This window comes from Cherax quadricarinatus, chromosome 74 (assembly GCF_038502225.1).
Source record: "Cherax quadricarinatus isolate ZL_2023a chromosome 74, ASM3850222v1, whole genome shotgun sequence".
Taxonomy (NCBI): Eukaryota; Metazoa; Arthropoda; class Malacostraca; order Decapoda; family Parastacidae; genus Cherax; species Cherax quadricarinatus.
In genome coordinates, this window is record NC_091365.1 from 3,611,315 (window position 1) to 3,623,471 (window position 12,157).

Below are 12,157 nucleotides of genomic sequence, written 5' to 3' on the forward strand. Positions count from 1 at the left end.
TCCAGAGATACACCCGTCGCCCAAAAGACACCCAAAGCTACTCCGGGATACCGGAGAGGGATCGGGACATCCCCAGGCAATCCAGATTCCACGGCAAACTACGCCACCGCCAAGAACCTCAACGGAATGGGATGGACCCCGGTGTCCTTTCCCCTACCTAGGAACTAGCGCGCCTGTGGGAGAAATCACGAAGGCCAAAAAGAGGAAGGGCAAAAGGGAGGGGTGAGGAGGAGGAGGAGGAATGGAAAAAGGGGAGGATGGGATAGGGGAGGGGAGAATGGGGGGTAATTAGGTTCGGTCTGAGGAAGAAGACCGACAGGGCTAATTCCTCAGACCAAGAGCCTCTTCACCACGCCAAGGAGCCCCCCTTGAAGAGGATACCTGTAATTGAAAACAGGTGCATGAAGAAAAAGTCTTGTTTGTAATAAATACTTTATTTCCTTTACAAAACAACACACACAAGGCATTTTGTTCTTATAAAATTCCTGCAAAGTTTTTAATACTAACAGTATTGAATTTCTAGCACACCTAGCAGTTAACTGATTAGCATTTTCTTGTGAATTTAACACAGTTCATCAATTCAGAAGATTAATCTATAGCAACTAACAAAAAAGTAAGGTATTTTAGCATGTTATAAATGCAGATTATTATTATAATCAAGGGGGAAGCGCTAAACCCGGAGGATTATACAGCGCCTGGGGGGGGGGGATGTGGAAGGCATTCAGGCTTAATTCGGGGAACTGGAGCACAGATCCAATTCCCTAAATCAAGAGCCCCTCACCAACATCAAGGAACCTTCCTTGAGGGGCTATAAATGCAGAGCCCCTCCATTCACTACCAGAGAATTGACAAACTCATTTGTGATCAGTTTCTTTTACTTAATGGTATTTGATACTTAATGAGTGTTTGAAATGTATACTGGCCATGTAATTTATTTGCCTAAATTTATCTTGTTCTGATTATAATAAAAAATCTTTTGTTCTGAAACTTCAGTACAATCAATCTAGAACTTCCTTGTGTAAGAGTGCATATTCCTTAATTTATTAATGCTGGAAAATAAGCCTTGGAGAAGCACCTGTGACCCAGATTAATTTGAAGATAGCAACTTAAATTGTACAAGTTGGGTTTTCTCTTATTAACCTGTGCACAAACTTAAGGAATGCAGAGAATAGGAACTAGTGTTCACTTTTTACTTTTAAAAGCATATGATGGCAGATTCTGATGGAGCATGATAGCAATTGGAGAAATTAAAATGTCACTGGAATTACTGAACATGCCCAAATGTTACAGTATATTCCTGGACCAAAATGCCTTACCATAAAAAGTTAAGTTATCCACATACTGCACAAGTTCAAATACTCTAAAATCCCAACAAAGCCTTAGAAATCCATTCTCACAGTGTAACTCGCAGGACAAATAGGATTCAAACCATAGGCAAGCCAATCCTAAAATTAGCAGGCCAGTGTTCTAACCACTACACTATGCCAGCCTATTAAGAGTTAGCCAGTTAGGCATGTCTCCATACACCTTTGAGGTTATGAACCCCACTGTGACCACAAATAAAAGTTTTAACAGACAGATCTCATATCATTTGTGGTCAGTGGGTCCATGCTCACCACCAAGTGGAAGGAAATAATCTAGCTGATTGCTTTAGATCAGCATGGTGTAGCAGTTACAATGTAAGCCTTCTAATTTTAGGACTGGCTTGCCACCAGTTCTAATTATCTGTTCCAGGAGCTTCTTACAATCTTTTAATAAGAGTTCATGAGTCTTGCCATGTATTTTGTGCTCTTAAATATGGCAGTTATTTTTCAAACTGTTAAATGTAAAGGAAGTTTAACAGATCTTTAACAATGAAAATATAAAAGTACAGTATAATTAAATTTAATAAAAAAGAAAAAATTAAAGATTAACAGAAATCCTGAGCTCTTCTGGAAGGCACGAAGATATCAATGCTTCTCATCCAAAGCACCATTTGAATACTATAAAAAATGGGAAAAAGCAAATAAAATATATCACAGACTATGTTTCCAGGTAATCCTATATGTGGCTTTTATTCTATAAAACAGTATATACATGCAATAACCAGAAAATTAGTACCATTGTCGTGTATTCACATCAAAGCAACAATAAATCTGATTGTACAGTCATAAAACAAGCTGAAATTGCTTTTATTTCAAGCAAACATCACTTAATTTCTGGCATTAAAAAAAACACATCTAGGATAGGAAATAATACTGCTTAACAGCAAATAGCATATATAATTTTTTTTCACAATCCATTCATTATTCATTTACATTAGAGTGCAATGGCTATATAGTTTTTGATACACTTAAAAATATGAGAAGTATGAAGATCTACTATATTCAGCAATTATGCCTAATGCAACAGTCATCCAACTTTTGTATGAAAACTTAACTTTGATGTTAATATTCAGCCCATCCTCCTATTCAAAGTACTGTGCTGTGGCTAAAACAATTTGATGCGAGACTCTTCAAGAGCCTTTAGCAGTTGTCATCTGACTGTGTTGTAGCACACACTCGATAGGTCCCACATTTTCTAATTAAGCCTCAAAATTTCTTATTGACTTAATTAAATATTTCATCTACTGGCATTGTGGATATTAGAACTGGTTTAATTTTTATTAACAGACAACAGTCCAACCAAACATAAATCAAGAAACTTACTAAAAGCAGTACCTGAGATACTGGCTTAGACTTAGGAGTATGGGTTGTAATATGAGACACCTGGCTATTGCACTGACACACTGGCCTGACATGTTCTTACATGACTAAATACATAGTTGACAAAGAGAGCACCAAGGATACACAGACAGCAAGTCTCAAATGACTCAACAAAGCAATCTTGCTTAATTGAGTTGAAAATCACAGCAAATGATATGAAGTTATGGAAAAAGAAATTTATGTACAGTTCAGGACATTTATTAAAGGAAATGTTTCACCAGGAGTGGTTTCTTCAGTCATTAGAACTGAAGAAGCCAATCATGGCAAAACATTTCCTTTAATATATGTCCTTCGCTATACATGAGGGTCTTTCTCCACATCTTGATGGTATAACAATACCATTTTCAATATGAAGTTAATCTAGCATGTGAAAATGAACACTGCCATGAATACTGCTTGAAAGTTGAGTTGTGTACATGAAGTATTTTGAACCAACCTCTACTTGGCTCTCTACCAACATTATAGTGTTCTAAAAATATTAGTTTTTTTAATCCCCTTTGAGCAACAAATCACAGAATACATCTTTCTTAGCACTCGTAACCAATATGGTAAAAAAAAAAATTCTTATCCTTTAATAACAGTCATCAGTTTCTCTAGCACTGTATTACACGTACGAATTTAGCCTTTTGATAAAATAATAATTCTCTGCAGATATACTGTACTCTACATAAACATGCATATAAAAAACTGACCAACTTCAGGTAATTTTTTGTGCAATTTTCTACATTTTCGGTATAAACCTGTTTTTTATTTATGTATACTGTAAAGCATTCAAACAATATTTATGAAAACAGCCTAATATTCTAGATTAAAATATGGCATTCCACACTGATTATGTGGTATTGTATCATTTATCTGCAATATAGCAAGAGAAAAATGAAAGTGTGGATGTCAACTCCTTTCAATTTCACTACTTCCACATCCACTCACTGAAACATTCACTGTTTATTCACAAACTTGCAGCCAAAACACAGTCTTTGGTGGTTGCAAGGTACGTATTTTGTTTAGTTTTCATGACGGTAGGGGACTCTCTGCATCCCTTTGATCCCACTGTTCATCTTGGCTCTTGGTATTTAATGGTTTAATTTCTTCTAAATTACAAATACTTATTTCTGGTGATCTATAATTTGGTGGTTTTTCCTCAAAAGGGGCTCTGAAGTTCATGTGGGCCATGGAAGAATTCTTGATGATGGGTGAATGATAATACAAGGGATGATGAGGAATGGGGTCAGAAGTTCCCCCAGGATACAAAGGAGTTTTCAGACAGCGCTCTTCTATAACCTGGGGTAAAAAAAGGAAATCTTCAATGAAATAATGGTGGCAGTTAGAAACTGAACAATTACAACAAACATGGTAGAAATGCCATATATTGCTATGCATATATCAAGATTTTAACTAAATAACTAAGTGCAGAATAATAACCCCCATCTTATGTGCACAAACCTCCTCAAAAAATATGAAAAATTTATCAAAACAACAAAAAGCTAAGAAAATTAAAATAGGAATGCTGCAACAGGCATAATTATAATAATTGTATACAATCCCAGCATGTACATGAGTGAGACGTGCAACAGTTGAGTGCCTTTATTGTTGAAACATTTCACCTACACGGTAGGTGTCGTCAACTGAATACATTAGAGACCAAATAAATGTGGAAACAGCAGAAGCAATGGAAAGGTAGATGATGTGATCAGTCCATCAGCCACGAAATAGTTTTGAGGTGGTCAGCCCTTCAACTTGGGAAGAAAATCAAATCCATGGCCTTGAACAATGCAATGTGAAGACATGAGAATGCTCTAAGCTTCTTATATTGCAAGAGGCATACAAAATTAACATATCACAGGAGGTGGAGCCCACAAGTAGGAGTAAGGACATGAGAATTGAGGAGCACTACATTAGGCCTACTTGCCTATGCTAGGCCCTGCCTTCTGTGATATCTCTTGTTCTCCATACCTCACCTCTTGCAGCATACAAGGCTCTGTTCTCATGCTTCACCTTCACATTATTCAAGATTATTCAGTTGAAACACTTTTCTAGGTTGAAGGACTGACCACCTCAAAACTCCTATTTCAAGGTTGATGGATTGATCACATCATCTTTACCTCTCCACTCCTTCTGCAGTCTATATTTATTTAGTCATCGCTGTATTTGACTGAAGATGATTACTGAGTAGGCAAAACATTTCAACAATGATGCACATGTCTTGCTCATCTACTGTAGCAGGCCTATTGGCCCATATTTAGTCAATCTAACTCTGTCACTCAAATATTTGTTTAATCTATTTTTAAAGTTAGCCAAGGTTTAGGTTTCAATAACCCTACTAACCCATGCAGGTCCCTCAAATCCAATTATGAATAACGCTGACCTTGATGAAAGAATAATGAGTAACACGGGTAAATTTGGTGAAGACATAAAAATAGACCAAATAATAGATTCCGAGTTAGACAAATTAATGGATGGATTTAGGCAAATTAATGTCATGGGAATGAAAATAACCCTTGGTTATAAACTAGGTCATGTAGAGCTTAATCATACATTATGTGAAAAAGACTTGGAAGTCATGGTAAACAAATATGAAGCCAAGACAACAGTGCCAAAGTGCACACAATAAGGCTAAAATATTAACAGGATTTATATTAAGAAGAAGAAGAAGTAACAAGACCTACATAGTAAGTTGGTAGACAGTAACTGCCAGGGAGGTACTACCATCCTGCCAAGCGAGTGTAAAATGGAAGCCTGTAATTGTTTTACATGATGGTAGGATTGCTGGTGTCCTTTTTTGTCTCAAACATGCAAGATTTCAGGTATATTTTGCTACTTCTACTTACACTTAGGTCACACTACAAATGCATGTACAAACATATATATACACACACACCCCACTAGGTTTTCTTCTATTACCTTACAAGTTCTTGTTCTTGTTTATTTCCTCTATCTCCACAGGGAAGTGGAACAGAATTCTTCCTCCGTAAGCCATGCATGTCGTAAGAGGCGACTAACATGCTGGGAGCGAGGGGCTAGTAACCTCTTCTCCTGTATACATTAATAAAGTTAAAAAGAGAAACTTTTGTTTTTCAAATTGGGCCACCCTGCCTCGGTGGGATGCAGCCGGTTTGTTGAAAGAAGTAACAAAAGTCCAAAAGTTATTGTACAGCTCTATAGATCACTAGTTTTGATTGCCATACTACAGAATGCACTGGGGAACATACAGAGAAGGACGACAAAATTAATCCACTGCATTAGGAATCTCTCGTATGAAGACAGATCAAGGATCCTGAATATTCATTCTCAAGAAATGCAGAACGAGGCAAGATGGGCATAAACAAAGGAGATATAAATAAAGTACTAAGGATATCGAATCAAATAAGAACTAGAAATGTATTTAACCCCTTAACTGACAAGCAGCCAGATACACAGACAGACAGACAGACAGACAGACAGACACACAGAGACACAGAGACACAGAGACACAGAGACACAGAGACAGAGAGACAGAGAGACAGAGAGACAGAGAGACAGAGAGACAGAGAGACAGAGAGACAGAGAGAGAGACAGACAGACAGACAGACAGACAGACAGACAGACACACACACACACACACACACACACACACACACACACACACACACACACACACACACACACACACGGAAGGAATACTCTGAGGTGTCCCTGTTTGCAGATGACGTGAAGTTGATGAGAAGAATTCACTCGATTGAAGACCAGGCAGAACTACAAAGGGATCTGGACAGGCTGCAGACCTGGTCCAGCAATTGGCTCCTGGAGTTCAATCCCACCAAGTGCAAAGTCATGAAGATTGGGGAAGGGCAAAGAAGGCCGCAGACGGAGTACAGTCTAGGGGGTCAGAGACTACAAACCTCACTCAAGGAAAAAGATCTTGGGGTGAGTATAACACCAGGCACATCTCCTGAAGCGCACATCAACCAAATAACTGCTGCAGCATATGGGCGCCTAGCAAACCTCAGAACAGCATTCCGACATCTTAATAAGGAATCATTCAGGACCCTGTACACCGTGTACGTTAGGCCCATATTGGAGTATGCGGCACCAGTTTGGAACCCACACCTAGCCAAGCACGTAAAGAAACTAGAGAAAGTGCAAAGGTTTGCAACAAGACTAGTCCCAGAGCTAAGAGGTATGTCCTACGAGGAGAGGTTAAGGGAAATCAACCTGACGACACTGGAGGACAGGAGAGATAGGGGGGACATGATAACGACATACAAAATACTGAGAGGAATTGACAAGGTGGACAAAGACAGGATGTTCCAGAGATTGGACACAGTAACAAGGGGACACAGTTGGAAGCTGAAGACACAGATGAATCACAGGGATGTTAGGAAGTATTTCTTCAGCCACAGAGTAGTCAGTAAGTGGAATAGTTTGGGAAGCGATGTAGTGGAGGCAGGATCCATACATAGCTTTAAGCAGAGGTATGATAAAGCTCACGGCTCAGGGAGTGAGACCTAGTAGCGATCAGTGAAGAGGCGGGGCCAGGAGCTCGGACTCGACCCCCGCAACCTCAACTAGGTGAGTAACTAGGTGAGTACACACACACACACACACACAGACACAGACACAGACACACACACACAGGCAGGCAGACAAAGACATAAGCAGACAGAAATGTTTGTGTGTAACAGTGAAAACACAGTCAGGGGTTCCCTGCAGCAATGCACAGTTATCAAGTGTCAAACCACTACTGCACTGTCAGCAGTTTAGTGACACTCAGTCTTACACCATGCTTCAAGGAGTCTCATAGGTACTCCAGCGTGTCTAAAACATTGCTGGGACCTATAAGTATTTTGTATGTATTTCTAGCCAATAGTAAATGACCAAGGCAGGTGAAAATGTTCACCTGTCAGTGTGTGTGACAGTACAATTTCAGTACCTAATATTAGTGTCAGAACAAAGATTGGCTATGAAATCACAAGAACTACTATAAACTGTAATTATCAGAACATAAATATTATATAAAATAATATAAAAAAGAGAACAAGGTTTATCAGCAACACTGTGCTAGAAGCAGGACTCCATGTTGCTGACAGGTGAGCATCCAGTGCCAACTTCGCAGGCTTATATCTTGGTAAGTACTGATCCTAATTTTTTTATAACATGTAGAATAATGCCCTCATTAAAAAAAAAAAAAAAATTATTTGGAGTGCTGGGCGGGTGAACGTAGATCTACGTTTGGACAGTTAAAGGGTTAAATACGATAAATTTACCAAACCTCTTTCTCTACATAGTTCAATTAACCCTTTGACTGTCGCAAGCCCCTTTCTGAAACCGTCATTCTATGTCGCAAAATTTTTTGGAAAAAAAAAAAAAAAAAAAAAAAAAACTTATGAAATGATACAATCTTTTCCTGATGGTAATGACACCAAAAGTACGAAATTTCTTCGAAAACTCACGGAATTACGCTCCCGCGAAGTTAGTGGTCTCGGCAACATATACGCATCGGCGATTACGCTGACTTCAAGACCTGTTTTTGGGCAATTCCATTGCTCCAGTTGACCAAACTCAGGGCTATTTCTTTAGAACTCCATTTTTTCTATCAGTTGAGTACAAGAAACCTCCCATTTACCGATTTGAACTACCCAATAAAGTGGTCAGAAATTGGCAATTTGGCCAACTTCACGCAAATTAAAAAAGATGCCTATTTCAAAATAAGGTTCAGAATAAACAATGTAGACATTCTTGGCACTAAAATAACATCCTCTGTTCATTAGTCATGTCTCTAGGCCCCTCTTATATTACTATTGCTTTCTATTTTGATTTTTTATTCATACAAAAAATACAAAATTTACTGTTATGCAGACTACTGCATTATTGTAAATATGGTATAAATAATATCAGTGCACTTGTGAAAGAATATCAGACTCCCCAGTTGACGTGTATTGGACATGTGGTGCGATTTGCTTACTCCTGAACATTGGTAAAAATCGAACATTTCCGCTACTTTGAGCTCAATTTCACGGTTGTTTTCATTGTGAAACTAATCAAAATCATCTCTATTTCTGTAATATGTTTTCCATTTTATCTCGTGAGCCCATGAAAATGAGAATACAAAGATAAATACTATACGAAAATACACCTCAAAGTCAGCGTTTTAATCCAAAAAAACGGTCGGTTTTTTTTTTCTCATTATGCACTACATGCTGCAGGATTTTTTTTGTGGTGCACACTGACCACACAGACCCATTCTCTCACATGTGGGCCTACCAGGTTTCTCCTGCTCGATTTGAAGCCTCTAGAATTTATGCGTATTAATATGTCCGAAACACTGGCTCGTAAGACGTATATATACGACCAAAACAGTCAAAGGGATAAAGGCCCCCTTCCCCCTATTTTCATTTACCCTAACACTCCCAACTTAGCTACAGTTTTACCCACTTTAGCATTTAGGTCCCCCACCACAAGTACTCTCTCACTTGGTTCAAAACTTCCCAAACACTCTTTTAACATCTCCCAAAATCAATCAACCTTAGGTCTTAGGTTGGTCAGCAGCAGCAGAGGCGCAAGCTCTGTCATTTTTCTCACCTGCAGAGCCCATCAACGATTCTATGATGGCCTAATTGCAATCATAATTGCACTAACATACGCAGAACCCAGCATGACCCAAGATAAACAACAGTGCTACCTACAAACTGAAAAATTACCGATTGAAGCGAAGACTGCCCCACAAACTCCAAGCACAGCCCCTCTGCCAGATGACTACCTACTCCAAGCTCTTAACTAATTTAGTTTCTTCATCTAAACACAGCAACTCCTTTACTACTATGAGACCAACTCATAGAAGAAACAGCACTAAGAATAGCAAGGCAGCACCTAGTAATCAACTATTCCATAAGATGACCCAGCAGGATGCCGGTGCCCCACCCACCCCCCCTCACCACCCAGAGTGATGCATCAACAACAAACATGGCCAACTCCCCCTCACCCACCAACCAAGGCGACTCGACTACAACACCAACCGTGACCGATTCCCTCTCTACCTCTACTATGTTCATAGGATTTAACCCGTCTGATATGCTCCCAGGTATGACTATTGATCCTGACACTCTAAAGAATTACATCACCACCCTAACAGCGGATAACTTGAATCTTCGTGCTGAAAATATGTCTCTCCGTGCAACAATAACAAACCATGAATCTAAGTTACCTCACCTTGAGAATAAGATCAACAGCCTTGAATGAACAACAGCTAACATCAACTGGCACGACTGATTTTGGCAAGACCCCCCAATCAGTCATAGCCAGTCACACAGGTCAAATAGCTTCCCTAAACACGAAGATTGAAGATGCCGTCAAGGACTGGAAAATAAACATGGATACCCAACTGAACAATTATTTTGCTTACCAAGATGATAAGGCAGAGCAAGATAAGCTAGCCAATGCAGTAGTGATTAACAGTCCACTCTTTCCTAGTGAACTAAACCATACCAACTGCAAAGCTACAATTCTCCAGATCATACACGACCACCTACAGGTTAATGTGCCAGTGTCAGAAATAAAAATCACGGTTACTAAGGAACCAAGGGAGAAAAAGTGTTATGCTCAGATTTCACACACAAGACAAAAAAAAGACCTAATAAGTTCATCTATTAAAGCAAAAAAAGATATACTATACATAAACGAGTGTCTCACAAGAAAATGACAGAACCTCCTGTACAGAGTGAGAAAACTAAAACGTGAGAATAATGATAAAATACACCAGTGCTTTGTACGTGATGGACAAATTCTAGTAAGAAAAACAAATGTAGGCCATGTGTACTATATTACGAATGAAAATGAACTAGCAAACTTCCTTCATGATGCAAACATTACAGAGTCTGACTGTTATTAGTGACCAAGTCATTGTACTGTTAGTGTATGTTATTATGCCATTATTGAACTAATCCCTGTACTATCACCTCCTGGATAGTATTTACTACCTCATTATCCCATGTGTCCCACACAGTTCCTTGTGTGACCCAATTTGTGTTATCTTCCCAGATTTCCCATTCACAATTTATTACTTATTAATAAGATACTTACTCTTTAATATCTGTATTACCATTTATTCCTACTTAAGCACTGTTATAATTCTTTTATAATCTTACCTAATTTTCCCTTTGCTCCCAAACTACAAATAACAAACTAGTGTATATTCCTACTATACTACTGTGCAATTCCTTGTACCATCTTCCACTAGCTAGTATCAACTACCTCAAATATTTCTTTAGTGATATTAACCCTTTCAGGGTCCAAGGCCCAAATCTGGAGTCACGCACCAGTGTCCAAGATATTTCAAAAAAAAAATTTGTTATTTTTTCTTATGAAATCGTAGAGAATCTTTTTGTGAAGGTAATAAAACAAAAAGTACGAAAATTGGTGGAAAATTGACGAAATTATGCTCTCGCGAATTTTGATGTGTCAGCGATATTTACGAATCGGCGATTTTGCCGACTTTGACTCCCATTTTAGGCCAATTACATTATTCCAATCAACCAAATTCTTAGCTATTTCACTAGTATTACTTATATTCTATCGATTGAGCACAAGAAATCGCCAAGTCAACTGTTTCAACTACAAAATAAAGTGATCGGAAATTGTTAATTTGGCCAATTTAACACAAAGTTCAAAATACTCCAATTTCAAAATAGGGTCCAGAATGAACAATGTAGGCATTCCTGGCACTAAACTAACATTTCCTCTGTTCATTAGTTATATTTTGAGGCTTTACAAATAAATTCCATTTTGATTTTTTATTCACATAATGAATTTTTATTCACACCAAAAAATAGAAGATTTACTGTTATGCAATACTGTAATAATTGTATAAATATCATCACCATATTTGTGAATGTATATTAGACCCACCAGCTGATGTGTATTAGACGTGTGAGGTTGTTTGTTTACTCTTGAATATCGGCAAAAATTTAACATTTCCGCTACTTTGAGCTCAGTTTCAAGCCATTTCCAATGCTAAAACCAATCAAAATCATCTCTATTTCTGTAATATGTCTTCCATTCTATCAAATGATACCAAGAAATCGCAAATACAACTATAAAAAACATACGAAAAAACACTGCAAAGTTGCTGTTTTAATCGAAAAATCATGATTTCATTTTTTTTCTCTCATTATGCACAGTGTGCTGCAGGATCTGTTTTATGTGGTGCACACATACCACATAGATGTATTCTCTCATATCTAGGCCCAAATGTACCACTCACAGTTTATCAGAGTGAGCTGAGCTCATGGCGTAGATCTACGGTTTGGACCCTGAACGTAAATTATTATTATTATTATAATCAAAAAGAAGCGCTAAGCCACAAGGGCTATACAGCGCTGCAGGGTAGGGAAGGAAGCAAGGGAATTGGATGGCAGAAGGGAGGGGGGATGATCAGCAGG

The 12,157-nt window shown here is 38.3% G+C and overlaps 1 protein-coding gene across 2 annotated transcripts in view; it reads right to left on the reverse strand.

Annotated features, from left to right (window-relative positions):
- Window positions 1-415: 415 nt before the first annotated feature.
- The window catches only part of LOC128702446 (BMP and activin membrane-bound inhibitor homolog), a 125,808-nt gene continuing 114,066 nt past the window's right edge, over window positions 416-12,157 (reverse strand). For both annotated transcript variants that reach the window (XM_070100685.1, XM_070100686.1), the window contains one exon: window positions 416-4,025. In XM_070100685.1, coding sequence (XP_069956786.1) covers window positions 3,756-4,025 — 270 coding nt within the window. In that variant the 3' untranslated portion in view covers window positions 416-3,755. The remainder of the gene's footprint in view (window positions 4,026-12,157) is intronic.